The sequence below is a fragment of the Antechinus flavipes genome, chromosome 1 (genome assembly GCF_016432865.1).
Source record: "Antechinus flavipes isolate AdamAnt ecotype Samford, QLD, Australia chromosome 1, AdamAnt_v2, whole genome shotgun sequence".
Taxonomy (NCBI): domain Eukaryota; kingdom Metazoa; phylum Chordata; class Mammalia; order Dasyuromorphia; family Dasyuridae; genus Antechinus; species Antechinus flavipes.
Window position 1 is genome coordinate 646,214,598 of NC_067398.1, and position 19,312 is coordinate 646,233,909.

General features: G+C 39.1%; 1 protein-coding gene across 1 annotated transcript in view; it reads right to left on the reverse strand.

The window, feature by feature from the left end:
* Positions 1-19,312, reverse strand: part of ZC3H3 (zinc finger CCCH-type containing 3) — a 495,342-nt gene that overhangs the window by 122,307 nt on the left and 353,723 nt on the right. The window contains exon 5 of the mRNA XM_051971189.1: positions 15,245-15,420. Coding sequence (XP_051827149.1) covers positions 15,245-15,420 — 176 coding nt within the window. The remainder of the gene's footprint in view (positions 1-15,244; positions 15,421-19,312) is intronic.

The following is a 19,312-nucleotide window of genomic DNA, read 5'->3' on the forward strand; positions in this document are numbered from 1 at the left end:
ATTTCTAATTTGATGTCAAGTTCTGTTGATTTCACCTTTACAACTTCTTCAGTGTCTTTGCCAAGTCAACTCTTAATGGGGTCAGGAAGAACTGGGCAGAACTAAAATGACTGAGCCACCAGCACTAGCACATCAGTATCACCAATCTGTCCTTATTCCCATCCATTTTCTATTCAGCCACTAAAGTAATTTTCCTAAAGCCTGACCCTGTCCCTGCTATCCCTAAACTTCAGTGCTTCCCTTATCACTTCCAGGACTAAGCAGAAAATCCTCTCTTTCATACCCAAAGTTCTTCATAATCTATCCCATCTTATTTTTCTAGTCTTCTTATATTCTGCTCTTGACACCAGAATATAATCTACAATCTACTGATACTGATCACCTTGCTGTTACACAAAATACTTCATCTCTCTATTCCAAACATTTTCTCTGGTTGTCCCCCATGGCTAGCCTGCTTTCCCTCTCCTCTGTCTTTTGGCTTTTATGGCTTCTATCAAGTCTCAGTTAAATTCCCACCCTCTCCAGCAAACTGTCCCCAATCCCTTTTAAAGTGCCTTCTTTCTTGTAATTATTTGTTATTTGTCCTGCATATAGTTTGTTTGTATATATGTATGATTTCCCCTTAAGGGCAAGGAGTATCTTTTTGTTTCCTTTGTATTCTCAGCACTTAACTCAGTGTCTAGCATACAGCAAGCACTTCATAAAAGCTTACTGACAGACAAAAATTCCTGAAGCCTAGTTTGCCACTGTGATAGGAGGAAGAAGGGAAGAGATGTCTTTCTCACAAAAGAGTCAACTGCTAGTAGACAGAACACCAGATTTGAAGTAAGAAGACTGGATTCTATTCCCACTTCTACTCTTCTGGTTTTGCTCTATTCTTCCTATCACTACTACCAGAATAATCTTTCTGACTGTCATTCTTTGGCTCAGCAATCTTTAGTGGCTTCCTACTGTATCCTAGATAGAATTCAAGTTCTTTGTTCATGGTCCTCCATAATCTAGGACTACCCTATGTCATCTGATATTAAATGGAAAACCAACTGAACAATGGCTTGATCCTGGCTCACCTGTTGTAGTCATGGGCCCTGCGTGCTCTTCCTCCATTTCCTCCTTATTGCTCACAGTACAATCCAGATAGGAGCCACGAGCCCAGGGCTCTCTATGTCTCTCTAGGAACACTATCTCAGGAGAGCTTACCCATCTCCTGCTGACTCCTTTACATTCTCTCCCCAAAAGATCCATGGATACAGTTGTCACCTGTATTAATTCAGAAACCAAGAACCACCATCAGCAATGCTGCTGCTCCTGAATGAACTCCTATGGCCGGATTCATTTGGAATTTTCTGGACCAAAATGACTATCTCTGTCACTCATCTCTCTATTCTGTCATCCACAATACAAAGCTCAAAGCTCCTCAAAGCAGATATTGTTACTGCTTTAGTATTTTGTATCCCCAGCACTTAGCACAATGCTTCAAACATACTAAAAACTTAATAAATGCCTTTTCTCTGGCCTCCACACCTTTGCTCAGGTACTTCCTATATCTGGGATGTTTTCTTTCTCTCATTTGACCTACTCAGTTCCTAATTGTCCTTTAAAAGATAACTGAAATACTTTCTCTTCTAAGAAGATCTCATTGATCTCCTCAATTTATCATAATCTTCATCCTCAGATGTCATGAAGCACTTTATTTTGCATCTCCTAAATGTCCTTATGATATAATATTGTGTCCTGCAATTAAATATATTAGTGTCTTTTCTTCCTATTTACCATAAACTCTTTAAAGACAGAGAAATCATGTCTTAATTAAACTTTGCATTTCCTTTGGTAGTACTTTAAATATAATTAGTTAATAATTAATACTTAATAAATATTTGTTGCATTTATATTAGCTGTGTCAGCCTTGGCAATTCAGTCAAACTGAGAGTCAAAGTTTCTTTGCCTAATAGTATGTATGATAGTATTTAAACTAGCAACCTCAGAGGACTACTAGAAGAAAAGCATTTATAAACATTAAAGTGCTATAGAGTTATTCTTATTAATAATCACTGTCAAACAGCAGTAGGCTGGTAGAAAGCACTAGAGGCAACAAGAAAAAAGGAAAAAGCATTTATTAAGCACCCACTATGTGTCAGGTATTCTATTAAACACTTTACAAAAACTACCTTTTTCGTTTTGAGGATGATAAAACCAGTACTTGGGTTCCAGTCCTGATATTGGGTCAAGTCCCTTTCTCTGATTAGGCTTCAAGTCTTCTGTATACAAAATGAGGGAGTTCTACTAGACAACTTTAGATGTCCCTTTTTAGCTTTCAATATCTGGCCCTGTATGGACTCTAAATTCCATGTGTCACAATCTGTACGACTGTGAGCAGATTGTTTCAGTTGCCTCTACCTCAGTTTTCTACCTGTAGGCAGGTGGACTAGATAGCTCTAAAATTCCAGGAGCTTGTATTTTTGTGTTCAATACTGGTACAGCTCAACCCCAGGACAGGAACCCTGCTCCTGGGACACCCATCTCTCAGTTCTTTGGGACTTCTTAAGAACTCACTAGGACATAAGCACAGATTTTCTACTCTACCCAGATGAGGGCTAAAAAGAAGTTGGTGAGATGGATGGGGAGATTTCCTCCTGCTCACACATCCCAGAAAGTTCATGTTCATGACCCAGAAACTTGCAGCTTCAAGTCTGATCTAGAATAGGCAAGGATGATGCCCCAGGGAGTTGGTAGGAATAAAGTGCTCCAAATGATACAAAATTTTCTGGGGAGAAAAAGATGGAGATGTTAAAAAGACTTCCTGATGCCTCTGTGGTTGGCATTTGGGAAAAGGCCAGAATCAGAACACACGGAATGTGGCCCCAGGTCAACCCTCTTAGGTGAGCAAAAAGCAACTAATTCAGGCCTCAGCACACCTTCAATCCTGCTGCATTCCCAATGACCATAACTGTAAGCACCACAAGGCTTTAATAGATTGGGGTCAAGGCTGTTTTCTGGACAATGTCAAACCTTAATTTGGTTTCTGCTGCCTTCAATCTTCTACAAAGTTGTTCTTCTCTTTTTGAATTTATTAAAAAGGAGGGGGGAAAACCTTCACATTCTTCTTGTGTTTTAAAGTTTATAAAGGCTTTTTTCTCACTGTAACCTTTCGAAGTAGGTAATTTCATCATTCCCATTTTATGGATGAGGACTTGGAGGGTCAGGGAAGGAAAGTAACTTTCTTTTTGTCTACATCTTTCCATCATTTAAAAAAAACTAAGATATCAAGAATTTCTTGGGTTTCCTCAAGAGGCCTAATATTTTATTTCCCTATATCCTCTTTCTAACCCCCTTGAATATATATGCTTTTGAGAGCAAGAACTGTTTTCCCTTTTGTCTTTGAAACCTAAAGGCCAAACATATGCTATGAACATAACAGGTACATACTAAATGCTTGTTGAACTGAACTAGGAACTAGGAAATGTGAGATGAAATTATATGGAAGTAGATTTTTTAACTTATCTTAAGTAAGAACTTCCTAATAATAAGAGTTTTTGTCAAAAAAAGTGCAATGTGCTACCTTACAGAGAAATTAGTTCCTTGCTTTTCCAGGTATTCAAGCAGAGGTCAGAAGGACATATGCCAGGGATGTTGCAGGCAGGATTCATTATTTGGCTGGAGGTCATGTAGGCAGGATTTAATATTTGGTTGGGGCTTAGGCTGAGTAAGAGTTGCACACTGATAGAAGTGAGTGAATCTTGACAAGAGTGTTAGCTGGACACAGCTTATGAAAAACACTCAGAATGAGGTGCAGTGGATAGAGCACCAGACCTGAAGTCAGGAGGACCTGAGTTCAAATCTAACCTCAGACACTTAACATCTCTTAGCTGGATGACCCTGGGCAAGCCACTTAATCCCAACTGTCTCAGCAAGGGAAAAAAAAAAAAAAAAGAAGTTAGAAAAACACTTAAAATTTCAGAATTCAGAGGGACTTGCACAAGTCCAAACTAGTTCTGAACAAACAGGACTCCCTTTCACGTCACTGACAAGTGGTCATTTGGCTTCTACTTGTAGGTCTCCAGTGACAAGAAGCTCTTTACCTCTCGAGACAGCCAAGTCCACTTTTGGACAGCTTGGCCTGTGAGGAAGTTTCCCCTCCTATCCATTCTGAATTGGCCCCTCTTCTCCGAATCACTCTTTCCCTGCTCCCATCCCCCAGGGTAAGGCAGAGTAATGAGGAGGCAGCCTGTCGATGGGAGGTGGTTCCAGCAGCTACAGCAGGACTCTGGCTTTCCTCCCACTTAGGGAGACAGATGACTTGCTTGATCACTCTTGGCAGGCCCATGATTGGCTGCTGATGCTATGCCCTCACCCACCTTTTCAACCCCTACTCACTACAGCCTGCCTGGTTTGGGGGAAGGGAGAGCTAGGGTAGCGAGGGGAAAAGGAAGGACAACCTCTAGTCTGACTCAGAAAAAGGAAGATCAGTAGTGACCTGAGAGGTCAGAGAGGTCAGGACCAGAACCTGGGGCACATGGAACACACTTTCCTAGCTAAGAATGATTCTTCTTTCTTCATATTTTCTATATCTAGCACTTTGACTTACGCTTTGTCCTTTTATCTTATTATTCTATTATCACTCCTAACAGAATGAACAACCCTCAAGAAAAAGTGGCAGGACAGGGTAACAGAAAGAACATGGATTTGGATCGAGGACCTGGGGTTCAAATTCCAGTTCTGCTGTTCACTGCTTGTCTCAAGTAACTTTCCTTCTGAAGCTTCAACTTTCTGCTTTGTAAAAATGATGGCTGACTATATATGATCTCTCTGGTTCCTTTAAACTCTAAATCTGATGATATTTGTTTTGGGATTTTGCTTATTTCTAGCACCAAGCCCCAGAGTTAAGTGCTAAAAAACTGGAGAATTATTTGGATCACATTTAGAGAATGTGATCACTGAATGCGGAGTGGGAATCCTAGACTATGGCAAACTAAGTCAACTCCCACAGACTACTTGGGAAATGGAGGAGTTTATTTCATATTTCTGCATGAAATTTTAGAAAACTGCTTCTTTTAGAGAGAGGAAATGATTTGTCTTCTAAAATATTAGAATCAAGATTTAAACTTAGACCTGATTCCAAACGCAGTGCTCTTTTCTCTTACCCTGGGATCCTCTGCTTGTTGTTTGCCTAAGCTGAGAAATAGGAAAATATATTTAGGAAGACAAGTTCTACCAGCTAATAGGTGACTTTGAAATCGGCATGAAGTGATTGAGCTCTCACAAAGTTATGAGAAGCAGAACCTCCAGAAAAAGGATTCTGCCTGAATCCTTTTGGATTCTTCTCTTCTGAAGAAACTTCTTTCCCCTCATAAAGAACTTTGTTAAAGAGAGAAAAAGTATTTCCAACTTTGTGGCTGTGGATAAATCACTTCCCTATTTTCGGTTTCCATTTCTTCCTCTGTAAAATAGGGTTAATGCTATTTGCATTAGCCACCTTGGTATACTGTTGTAGGGGAAATGCTTTGTAAGTGTTTAATATACTAGAAAAATGGAAATTTTATGTGAGCTATTCTTCAATTTTAAAAAATAACATTTACCAGAACAATTTTTTAAGGGTTCAAAAACTTTGAGGACGAAGCTAAAAAGTAAATATTAAAATCTCAGAACAGAAAAAAAAAAAAAAGACGATTAAGCTAAAAATATGAAAAATAAGGCAAAGTACCCTTCATGAAATACTTAAGAGAATCCCTTGGTGAGAGAGCATTTTCTTCCTCTTTACTAAGCCTCTGGGCATGTTCAGACAGAACTGTTCCTGTTACAGCATGATAGTAATCTCATTTTACAACCTTTTAGTATTATCATACTTGCTCCTTAGAATACCTCTGTGAGGGCAAGAGGGCAGACAATAAGCCTTGCTCTGCTGAGGAGGAAATAGACCAGAGGAAATGAAATGACTTGCCTAAAGTTCCTAAGCTAGTAAAGTCACAGGGTCTGCCAAAAGGGGTGGCCTCCCACCATGTCATCAATATAGAAAAATGGCCTTGCTTCTTCAAGTGATATCAGAGTGGCTCCCATTTTTTCCTAGCAGATTGGACCACATCGTCAATGCACTTCACAGGTACTCTTGTTCTCCTGGGCAGTGCATGGGTTGCAAAGAAGGGCTGGATTTGCCTTTATCACTAAGAGTCTCATTCACTCCTTTCCTGCTACAACAGGGCCTGAAGAACTAGCCTTGCCCCAAAAGAAACTCATTCCAAGGGAAAATGGCTCCAAGAGGCTAAACCATAATACTCATCATTACTTATTGTAATTCTGTCCCAGCTTCCTTTGTGAGCCTGCCCTTGGGAAGTCTTATAAAGACATGTCATTATAATGAGGGGAATAATTAAAGGGACAACTTCAAGCACTTGTTTTTAATTTTCCTTTCATTGTTTTTAATTTCCAGGCCATCTCAGTAGTGGCAGGGGAAAAGATAGGCCTGGCAGCAATCTCATTTTGGCATGTTAAGTTCAGAGGGCAGCCAAAGGCTCTGGATCCTAGGGCTATGTCCTCATGGAATATCCTAAAGGTGGGTTCAGTTGGGGCTTAAAGCCAATTAGTAACATCCCTTTAATAAGGGATGGGCTGATCCAATGGGGATAGTGACCTCTATCTGCTTCAGACAAAGCAGAGATTCACGAATCCCATTCTTAGAATTAGGAGAGCCCTTACAAAACAGTTTTTTGGTCCTCTCATTTTATAGATGACGAAACTATAGTCTAGACATATAAGATGATCTCACTCAAGAACCCAATTTTCTTTACTCCCAGGTCCATCAGGATTTTTCCTACCATTTCAGCAGTCACATCTCTAACTGCTCTCCCTTTAATGAGTGAATAAATTTATGGGCTCTGATGGTTACTAGTATTCTCAAATGTTGTCTACAGCCCCTCAAACTCACCAGGTCCAGCTTGGCATTGGATTTCACCTTTTATAACACCTCACATTATTTGCCTTCTTCTCTGGTGTTGCTGCCTCCCTAACACAGGAACACCTCATGCCAGAACCAATGCAAGTCTTCTGTTTGGCCTCCTTGCCTTACATCTCTTTCTTCATTCCAATCTATCCTTCACTTAGTTGGCAAAGTGTAGGGTAAGTATGGCCACGTCACTCTTCCCCATCCCCACCCTCCCAACATCAATTCAATAAAGTCCAGTGGCTCCCTATTACCTCTAGAATCAAATATAAAATCCTTTGCTTGGCTTTGAAAACCTTTTTGACCCTCTTTTTGCCTTCCCAGATTTCTTACACCTTATTTCCTTCCACAAACTATGAGGTACAATGGCACTGGGCTGCTTGCTGTTTTTCTAACATGACCCTTCATCTCGTACTAAGTATTCTGAAAGTCCATCTTTCAGATGGACATTCATCTACATCTAAAACTGTTCCCCTCCTCCTTTTCTCAAATGTACTAGTTTCTTTTCTAGCTTAAATACCACCTTCTGCTTTCCTTTCTTGGTTCTCTTAACTATGTTTTTCCTCTGAAATTTTCTTCACTTTATCATATATACATCTTATCTACATAGTTGGCTATGTGTCCCTCCCATTGAACTATGAGCTCCTTGAGAGAAGGGACTTTTTTTTTTTTTTGCCTTCTATCTCCAATGCTTAGCACAGTAGCTGACACATAATAAATGATTAATAAAAGTTGACTGACGCTTCTATTCCTAGAATGTACTTCTTAGCTTCCTTTTCTCTACCTTTTGAAATCCTTTATTTTCTTCTAGATTTTTCTCAAACATTTTTTCTTCTTCATGAACCATCCATGAGGTTTTTCCTGGTCCCTCAGTTGGTAGCACCACTCCTTTCTATCCTTGCCCCTGTCTATAATAGGCACTTAAATAAAGGCTTATGGATTTGACGGCTATAAACTATTTTATCTATTATCCACATAGTCTTGGGCTTCCTCTTGGAGCTTTTCAAGAGGCAAATGCATTTCCCTTGAGAATCATTCTTTCCTCCAATAGCCTACAGAAGAGTAGTATCTCCATTTTTAGATAAATTCTGACCATATCATCTCCTTTCTCTCTAGGCCTCATTCACCATAATCCTAATCTCAGTCCTTATCAATTTAATCCCTTCCTATCTATGAGCTCATTCTCTGCTGCCCACAGAAATAACCAGTTCTTCCTCTAGGCTTTAAAAAATAAAATATTTTTTATGTTCCTTTTCCTTTATTCTTACCTACTTGGTAATGTCTTCTGACCTCATATGACTAAAATTGCTACTTTAAAAGATATTAATGATCTTTTAAATCAGCAATCCAAAGGCCTTTGATCAATCTCATCCTTCTTGACGTGACTACAGCACTTCATATAGCTGACTAGCCTCTTCTAGATAGCTTTCCTCTTTCGCTTTTTGTTATCTTCTTGTTATCTATTGGTTTTCCTCCTCTCAGAATGATTCATTTTAGTCCTTTTTCTTAGTCATTATTCATATCCTGTGTCCCTTAACTTGGGGAATATCTCAAGGAACTATCTGAGACCGCTAACTTTCTCTCTCTACACTATCTTTACGACTTCTTCAGTTGACTTCATTAGTTCCCATGAGTTCAATAACTAATCTAATCACAGATCTAATTACCTCCACCTAGTTGCTATCCTGGACTACATATGATCAAATACTTAGCTAGTATCACAGTGGAGAAAATCAGGAGAATAGAATTAGAGAATTAGAATCAGGAGGATATAAATTTAGATTATGCTTCAGATACTTAGCTATGTGATGCTGAACAGATCATGCCACCTCTCTCAGTCTCAGTTTCCTGATCTGTAAAAGGGGGATGATAATAGTTTCTACCTCATAGGATTGTTATAAAGAACAAATGAAATAACAAATGTAAAGTACTTTGCAGTCCTTAAAGTACTAAATGACAGCTACTATTAGACCTCTCTACTGAGATTGTTATCTCAAATTCAACATGTTCAAAACAGTATTCTCTCTTTCCCTCCCCCTCCCCCAAAGACCCCTCTTCCATATTTCCTTATTTCTGTAAAGGGCAATACCCTACTTCTGGCCTATCAGTTGTATGAACTTGGAATCAATCTCAATTCATCACTACTCTTTCATCATACATATCCAATCAGTTGCCAGTTCTTGAGTTTTCCTTAGCAACATCTCTGACTTCAGGATCTTTTTCTCTATTCACACTATCACCTTAGTTCAATTCCTCATCAGCTCTCACCTAGACTACTGCAATGGCCTCTTAATGCATCTTCTTGCTTCTAGTTTATTCTCTTTCCAAAAAAGAAAGATCTTGTACACATCTATCAAAGTGATCTTCCTAAAGCATAGATATAACTATGTCATTTTTCTGCTCAAGAAACTCCACAGTTTCTTATTGCATCTAGGATCAAGTATACACTCATCTAAAGCCCCTCATGATCTGGCTCCAAATGAAGTTTCAGTGTTTATTATACATACCTCTCCTTGACACACACATTCAAATACAGCCAAACCGGCATTATTTCTCACATATAAGACAATCTATTTGCTTTTGCACAGACTGTCCCCCATACCTGGAATGCATTCCTTTCTTACCTCTGGTTCTAAGAATTTCCTTCAAAGCACATTCAATGTGTTCAAATCTCTCTCTCTCTCTCTCTCTGTCTCTTTTGTCTGTGTTAAATGAACACCAGGATAGTTTTGTTTTGTCTTGGTATTTTGTTATCACTTTACAAAATGAAGGCACGTGGCAAAAAAAAATTTGTTGACTACTGATAAAGAAATTTGGGGCAAAAGCAATCTTTCAAGTCTTCTTCCATACCTGATAAAGAAATTTGGGGCAAAGGCAATCTTCCAGGTCTTCTTCCATACCCAACTCTGCTCTTCTCTAGCTTAGGCTTCCTATTCTTTCCCTATCTTGAACTCCTTCCTTCTCTTCCATTCCCCTTTTTCTTCCTGCCCTTCATCCCCCAAAGAGTTCCTCCCTTTTCCATGTTGTCCCTTTCTTCCTAACTACTTCAGATTTGGCCTCCATTAATTTTTCCTAAGCTTCCCTGCACTGAAACCAGAAGCAGAGAATTAAGTAGCCACCTAGTGAAAACTATACATAAGAGGAATCTGCATTGTAATGTATCAGACAAGCCCCATGAAGTTAGTAATCAGCATCATTGTCCCCATCACATATAATATTGAGGCTGAAAGAGGGCAAGTGATCAGGCACATACCTAATGAATGCCAGAGGAGAGACTTGACGCCAGATTATCTGACACAGCCATAGGCTGTCTATGACTCTAAGATACCGTGGAACACTGTCACCTTGAGCTTGAGAGCAGGAAGAAATCCTAGGGTCAGAGGTTAGGACAAAGGACATTCTGTTTTCCTACTCTTTAGCATGAGCCTCAAGACGCTTAAATGAAAAATAATGAAACCTAACTAGTCCTACAAGTTTTGCCCTTTGGAATCCCAGATTTGAGCATAGATACAAGGCAAATCTACATGACAGATGTAAGAATACATAATGAAATCTATACAACTAAAGTGAGGACATGACAATTCAGGGGTTGTAAGAAGACTTTTAGAGAAAACGAAGTTTTGAGCCAGTAACAGAAATCCTGTGATTGCTTTCTCTAGTGTGTCCTATAAGGAGAAAAGGAACTCTATTTTCTTTATTCTTCTCTCTGGAGTTACAACTAATTCTTTAAACCAGAGTAGAGTCCTACAAGGGCAAAGGGAAAGCCAAGATATCAGAGCCCAATAATCCCTCTCAGACTGATAATGTACTGCCTTGTTCATCCCCGTCTGATAGCAAATGATCCACGTCAGGATAAGTTATAAACACATATGAGATGGATATTAGAGAGATTATCTGTTTTCTAAAGAATCAAGTTGGCTCCTGATTGAAAGGGATCGGCTTGGTGGAAAACTATTGTTCCAATGAGAGATTATCAATAGCAAATCAAAAGGACACAGGGAGATACAGCAAAAAGGTAAAAGAATCAGAGGGATGAGGGGAAAGAATGTTTTATGGAAATAGGTTCCTGACTGGCATCAGGGATAAATCCACAGATCTATGTAAATATTTTTACATCAAGAGTCAGGGAGAGAAAAAGCACACATATACATAGACCCACAAATTCCTCCCTCCCAACACACATACACACATTCCTTTTGAGAAAATGGGAGAAGAGATTCAATCCTAAATCTTGAATTTTATTTATAGAAGCTTATCTTTACCTGCAGTTTCACAGCGAAGTGGAGAGAGTGCTGCCCTGGAATAAGGAAGACCTGAGTTTACATTTGGCCTCAGACTCACTACTGGGTGACCCTGAATACATCTCTTAACTCTGTTTGCTCAGTTTTCTCATCTGTAAAATGAGCTGAAGAAGGAAATGGCAAACCCCAAGAAAATCCCAAATGGAGTGGGAGAGCTAGACACGACAAATGCCTCAACAACATCATCTCTAGCTCTCTATATGGAGGAAAACCTCCAGTAATTTTGGGCAAAAAGTGTCTTATAGAAGGGAGGGGGAGAGAGAGAATCCACATTTATTTCTTTTATGTATATAGTATTGTGGTTGCAACACTTTTTGGACAAAGGCAGGTGAGGCAAGCAGAGAGACTCATATTGCACAGATAAGAAAAGTGAGAAGGGATGTGTCTAACAACTACTTTGTTCCCATTTCTAAAGAACGTTGAGGTTTGAAAACTGAGAGAAGCAGTGCACATGTTGTTCCCATATTATAAAGGAATAAATTGAAGATTAGAGAGAGGAAGATACTTGCCTAAAATCACATGGCTAATTATGGGCAAAACCTTGCAAGTCTACTTGGTCTTCCCACTGTCTTATATATTAAAATGAAGTTTCCTGACTTGTATCACATATCAGGACAGTATAATAAAGAATGTGATAAGGGCAAAGAAGAGATCCAGTCAAAATGCTCTGGGAAAACTAAAGAAGTATTTAAGAGAATATTTTTAAATGGGAAAAAAAAATTCATGGAAGTCTTCATGAAGGAAGGAATGATGAGAAATACTTCAATAAAAAGAGAGAAAAATCTTTGAATAAAATTCTAGGTTTGGAACTGAATCCTTCTGGAGGGAAAACATGCCACTGGAAGTATATTCCAGGTATGAGGATGATATAGTACTCAAAAGGTAGCAGGATGAAGTCAGGGAACAGCAAGTAGGAGAAAAATCTATAAAGTGGCTGGAATGTAGAATGTGTAAAGAGGAATAATGTGAGATAAAGCTGAAAAGGCAAGTTGAAGCCAGACTGTTGATAGCCCTTAAATGCCCTGCAGGTGAAGGAGTTTGTTCTTTATCCTAGATGGAAGAGAGAGCCAAGGAAGACTTTTGCACAGGGGAGTGACATGGCTAGATTTCTGCACAAAGACAATTATTTCAGCAATGTGGTAGAAGCTGGAAGCAGGGAGACCAATTAGGAGACTGTTACAATAGAACAAGAGAGAGGTAATAAGGGCTTAAAGTAGGACAGTGGCATTCTAAAATAAGAAAGGAATAACAGATTTAAGAAATACTGTTATTGATATCAATGATTTTAGCAGTAAGAAAATAGTTAAGACAGAGAAGAGCAAAAGATGTTTTCGAGATTTTTGAGTTTAGGAGAATGATGGGTACCATCAAACAAAAACAAGATTAAGTTGGGAAGAAGTGCAGGTTTTGGGAACAGAATAAGAGTTCAATTTTGGGCAGGTTGGACTTGAAGTATTGGGGAGACAATTGTTTGGAGATGTCTTACCAGTGACTTAGGAATGTGGATCTAGAGATCAAATACAGAGCTGGAAATTATCTATAAGGAGAGGATATTTGAGTGGGAAATATAGGTGGTGAGGTTGGCCAAAACTGATATACAAGAGTACTTAAAGCATGAAGATTTAAGGAAAGATTTTGTTGTAGAAAAGGAAGTAATGGAGAAGTAACAGTGATGAAAAAGAAATCCCAAGCATCCATTCATAAAATATTTTTTAAAAAATGGTTCAGGTGTAAGATCAAGAAAAGGTATATGGGGGAGATAGATGATCTGACGTTAGGAATTAGCAAAATGAGAATAGGAATTCAAAGGTAGAACCCAGTGCCCTATTAAAATGGTGAGAATTGTAAAGGGTGGGAAGTGATACCAAAACCTAAGTAAAGGACTGGGAGAATAAGGGAGGAATCAAAGCACTAGAGATCATGATAAGGGCCAAAGTACCGATTAAGGAAAAATGAGGCATTCAGAGAAACAGAGAAGTAAGGAGATTCCATTAGAGAGGGGAATTTCAGAATAGAGGAAGTAAAGTGGTCTGATAAAGGTGAGGTCTAAGGTGTATGATTCTTGCAGATAGGAGAGAGAATAAAGAAATCACTAAAATTAAGAAGACAGTTGAGTTGAAAGGTTAATACTGTCAAGGGCACAGATGAAGCAGAGAGCTCAGATTTGTTTTACTTGTCACCAGCAGGAAGAAATAGAAGCAATAGATGCAAGTTGCACAGAGTAAGACATTAATTTCATATGAACAAAAGCTTCCTAATGATTTGAGCTTTCCAGTGAGGGAATGGATGACCTTAGAAGAGGTCTTCAAGTAAAGATCAAATAACTAATTATCAAGTATGTTGTAGAAGAGATTCCTGCTCAGGCATAAGCTAGATCAAGGGTTCATAACTTGGGGAGTTTGCAAACTGGTTTAAAAAACTATTTTGAGGACTATCTTTCAGCATGATTTGTTTCCTTTCCAATCTTAATATTTTATTTTATGCTTTTAAAAACATTTGTCTGAGAAGGAATCCATGGGTTATAACACCAGACTGGAAAGGGGTCTATGACACACAAAAAGTTTAAGAATTGCTGAGCTAGGGGATTTGAGGACCCTTACAATTTAAACTTCCAACTCCAAAACCAGTGTTCTTTCCATTACACTTCCCTCACCACATTTTCATTGTAGATACTATTGTTTGTCTCAGAAAAGTTTGTGGCCTGGGCTAGTAGTATCTGTGCTGAACAGGCCATGCACTTTTCTGAGATGCACATACATCCTCTCCAGGTTCCTGTCTCTTGCTATGGTTCCCTGTGGTGCTAGGGAAGTATGTTGACAGCTGGGGCCTTCGCAATCTGGCACACAGCTTAGAATCTCGCTCTTCTTGATGGACAAGAAAGAGGGGAAATTGGACTGAGACTGAAATATTTTTCTAGTTAATTTGTACAATAACCGAGTCCAAAGAATTTCCTTCTCTCCATCCTGCTTCCCTGTGCAGCTGGAGCTAGAGGTGCGGTTGAGATGCCGATTTTAGACACAGTTAGCGAGGCATTGCCAACATGATTATGGCAGGAGCAGCAGGCCCCAGGTGTTCACTAACCCCTATCTTGTTTATCATACCTGCCTCATTTCTTTTGTCCAAAAGGAAAACACACACACACACACACACACACACACACACACGCGCACACAGACACACATGTGCACCCCCCTTAGAAAATGAAAGGAACTCAGCCAAGTGATAAAGGCAGGCGTACAGCTCCCTTGGGGCTGTACTCTTCCTTCCTGTCTCCACTTAGGTTTTTCCCTTGGGATGTCAAGATAATTGAAATTTCCTCACCCACTGGGGCCCTCTGTTTTGAGGTAAGTCTTCCTTCTTTGCTCCAAAATCCTCAATCTGTCTTGTTTTTGATGGCTCTTGAGATTTTCTTTTATATATATTTAATAAGAAAATTAGTTCCCTGTAATGGGCTCAGAGCCATTGGGGAAGCACTCATTTGGAGTGCCTCCTTTGGCATTTTATCCCTTTGCTTAGAGATGTAGAGTGTCTAGGGCTCATTGGAGCCTGATTATCCTAGGACTGAGGATTCCGTCTTTTGGTTGGTTGAGAGGAATTTAAAAAAGAGAAACACCTGGAAGGAGGGGGTAGGCTGCCTGGCACTGTGAATGCTTGTTAAATGTTCTCTGTACTGAATTACGTACCCAAGTCTCAAAAGGGCAGTGACAGCAATAGGAAAGAACCCATGGAGCCAGGAATTGGGAAAGTTTAGTTACTTGACTTCAACTACATTTGTCCTCTAGTACGCAGAATAACCATAGGGTCACAGAATTGGAAATGAAAGGAACCTCAGAGATCATCTAGTTCAGTTCCTTCACTTTATAGATGAGGAAGCTTAGAGAAGAAAACTAACTTCCTTAAAGATATAAACCTAGCTTCAAGGCTCTGAAGTCCTTGCTATTCCCATTACATCCCACCTGTCTTCCCATCTTTTCACCAATATAACCAAGCTTTCATTAAGTGCCCTGGTCACCTCCTCGTAGAAGCTGCTTGTTGCTCCCATCATTAGGCCTCCCTGAAGTCTTGGAAAGCTTGTTAGCAGACACCCTGTACATGACGCCTCCGATGCAACGGTAGCCTTTGCTCTTCCACGTTGGTGGACTTGTTTGAGTTTTCCCACTCAGGGCTGAGTGTCGCATTCGATTCAGTCTACAAAAACAAGGAGACACTATGTCATGTCAAGAGCTGGTAAAACATTATCAGATGCTTCTCCGATACATATAAGGGAAGACAGATTAAACTGCAGACCATCATAAAGAGATATCAGGGCCAAATAGGAGAAAATGTAGCTAAATGACCAAGTTCACTGATACATAAGATAAAAAACAGAATTTTTGATGGTGACTTCTGGAGGCTCTGTGCCATAGCTTTCACAGCAACAGTGAAAAGAATAGCAATTCACATGTCTATGAGACTTTGAAGTTTGCTTCATAACTATCCTGTGAAATAGACTGTGTATTTATTATTCCCTTTTTTTATAGATTTGAAAATCAAAGCTCAGAGAAGGAAAACGACTTGTATATGGTCATGGGAATGAGCTAAGATTCAGTAGCATCTCAGTGTTACTTGCATCAGAGAGGTAGTCAGGGATATTTGGGTTAGTGTCACAAAATAACAAGTCTGTGGTATCAAGCTAGACAGGCCCTAGGCCAAAAAAAATCTCCTTTTCTCCCTCTCTCTTTAATTAAGAAGATCTGTTAAATTGCCCTAAAAGATGAAAATGTCAGAAAACCAAGCAAAGATGGGGTATTACAACTCCATAGTGGCTAGAAAGGGAGTGGAAGAAACAAGTGTTAAGTATCTACTATACATCAGACACTGTGCTAAGTGCTATACAAATATCTCATTTGATTCTCCCAACTCTGACAGCTAAGTGTTACTACTATCCCCATTTTACAACTGAGGAAATGCAAAGAGAAACTATGTGATTTTGTAGTAAATAGCTGAGGTCAAAATTAAACTTGGGTCTTCCTGACTCTGGGCCCTGTACTCTATCTACTGCCCCCTTGATGCCTTGGTAGCTAGATGGTATAGCAGTTGGAGGTTTAAAAAAAAAAAAAAAAAAAATATATATATATATATATGTATATATATATATATATATATATATATATATATATATATATATACACATACATATACATTTAGAGAGTAATGTTTATTTTCAATGGTTCAAATGCAGTTCAAAGAATCTTTTTAGAATCAAAGACTAGTGATGAGATATTTGTAAAGGAGAACATGTCTACCTTTTCCCTCCTGCCTCTCTACTTGACCTCTATTATCTTTTTTGCCTGTTCAAAGTTGAAGAGAAAATGAACAGTCCTCTAAAGAAAGGAGCAAAGAATATATAGATAAGGTTAAAAGAGGTTATTTTTATGAAAATGAAGAAATAACATTCCAGTAGTGAAATTTCAGACATCAACAAACTGGCAACAGTTATATATTTGGAAGCAAAGGTCTTGCTTCTGACTGTTAAATTTCTGTCAATCTGCTAAGAGCAATATTGGGTCCTGGGAAGCTGCCCCAGAAGTGACAAAGATCCTATGAGCCTTTTCTGAGTAGAGAAAGGCCTTGTACCTGGGAAAATGGGACAAGGCTTCAGAAAGAGAAAACTATGGGCAAAAGGCTTTCCAGGCCAAGCTCATCTCTATGCTTTAACCTAGATCACAATGTGTATAGGTAATTAGGGTGGACCTTGAGACTAGCTGACTGTCTTTCTTCCTTGTTTTCCTAATGTCTAATGGTACCTGATTGTTGGCAAATATTTTTGCCTAAAGACCCATAGTGTCTTTATGAAGAAGTCCTGTATAAGCAAAAATGGCACTTACTTTCCATCCTAAGTCCTTTTCCAGAAGCAGCTCTGTCCCACTGGAAAAGACCTCACTTTGGAAATGCTGGGCTATCTGGATCATCCTTGAAAGGGAACCTTGCATTAGCTCCTACATGATACATGTACTTCTGATCTACAAATATTGGACTTCCCTGAAGTGTGCCTATGGCTACTTTTTTCTGCTCTCTCGCTCTTCTCTCCCTTCTTTAAATGCTCTGCTGGATTCTCAGGACCTCAGTGAACTAAAGTAACAGCAACAGTAACCTTCCTCTCCTGGGAGCAGCTCCACTGCTATTATTCTTTTATATCATTATTCTATTGTTGCCATAAAATTATCATCTCATTGTCCTTTGGATTTCAAGAGAAAGCTACTGATCCTGAGTATTATATGTTGAATCTACTTGCTCTCTCTCTTTTCTAAATGAATCTACTCTTTTCATAATCTTTATCTTTTCTTCACTCTTTCTTCTCCCTTTACTTTCTGTCCTTTCCTTTTGTTCTATTTCTTTTCTTCCCTCTAACAACTTTTTTGTTTCACTCTTTCTGTTTTCTGTTCTCTTACACTACTTTCTTTCTTCCATTATTTCTTTTCTTCCACCATTTTCTCCCCTCCTTATCTAGCTTAGTGATTTTCCCTCTGCCTATTCTTTGCTAAGGTTATAGGATCTTTCTTTTTGGAGGGATTTAATTTGTTCAGCTTTGGAAGTCTCAACCTCAAGGCCTTCACTGTTAACACAAGCTCACATGCTTTGATGGCCCTTTATTTAGGAGACACTTGTCCTGCTTCACACTACCCTTTTTATTTTTTGCCATCTAACCTACCATTGTCTTTTCTTTTTTCCTCTTTGCAAACATCCCTAATACTGCCCCTCCGGCTTTCATCTGGTTCTCTGGGAGACCTACTCAAATCAGTACTACCATTTTTATTAGAAAGGTCATATTAATTAATTCCCTTATAGCTTAATTCACTATCCCTGTGATCCCAAACCAAAACACCCTCCCTAGCTACAATCTCTCTTAGGACTTGTCACTCTTTATCTTTGTGTGGTTGTCACATACACACTTGGCCCAAGATGAAGTCAGATTGGGTGAGCTTTGGCTTGTCAGAAATAAGGTATTGGGTCGAGTGTGGAATTCTCAGAGCTACTCTCTTTGGCCCAGAGAGTATAGAAGAAACACACTATCAGCAAAGCTCTTCAGATGGACAAGACAAGAGGAGGAGTGGAAGAACAAGAGCAGAGTAGATGGCCTTGGACCCCACAGTGTAACAGAGAAGATGCCTCAAAAAGGTGAGGGATAACTCCAAAGTGCTCATAACTCCTCATTGAATAGAAATTTTCAATCCCTTTTGGACACTGTCATTGTTTCAGGCCTGCCCTCCTCTATTGCAGATATTTGGCTCTCTAGCCTTCTTGGGGGATCTGCTCCAGTTATCTATTCTCCACTATGCAAATCAAAATGGCTTCTGCTTTTGTTCTAACACTATCACTTTCTTGACTGCTTTAATCCCTTTTGATTAACAAAAAGGTAGAGCATATTGCTTAATTTTAATTGTATGATAGTAACACTTTCTAGTAAACTACTTCTTTCTTTCTTTCTTTTTTTTCTTTTTTAAAGCTTTTTCTTTTTAAAACATATGCATGAATAATTTTTCACATTGACTTTTGCATAGTCTTGTGTTCCAAATTTTTCTCTCCTTCCCGGCCCATACCCTCCCCTAGATGGCAAGCAATCCGATATGTTGTACATGTTAAAATATATGTTAATCCAATATATATAAAATCAGATCAAAAAAAGGAAAGAAAATGAATAAGAAAGCAAAATGCAAGTGAATAACAACAAAAAGAGTGAAAATGCTAAGTAGTGATCCACACTCAGTTCCCACAGTCCTCTCTCTGGGTGCAAATGGCTCTCTTCATCACAAGATCGTTGGAACTGTCCTGAATCATCTCACTGTTGGAAAGCAAACTACCTCTTTCAAAGGGCAATAAGATGGTGCAGTGGAATAGAATAGGTGGGCCTGGAGTTAAGATGACTCATCTGGCCTGAGACACTTAATGCATCTGCGGGATGTTGGGTAAGTCACTTAATCCTGTTTGTCTTAGTTTCTTCATTTGTCAAATGAGCTAAAGATGGAAATGGCAAACCATTCTAGGATCTACTAAGAAAATCCCAAATAAGATCATAAACTAGATATAACCGAAAGGACTC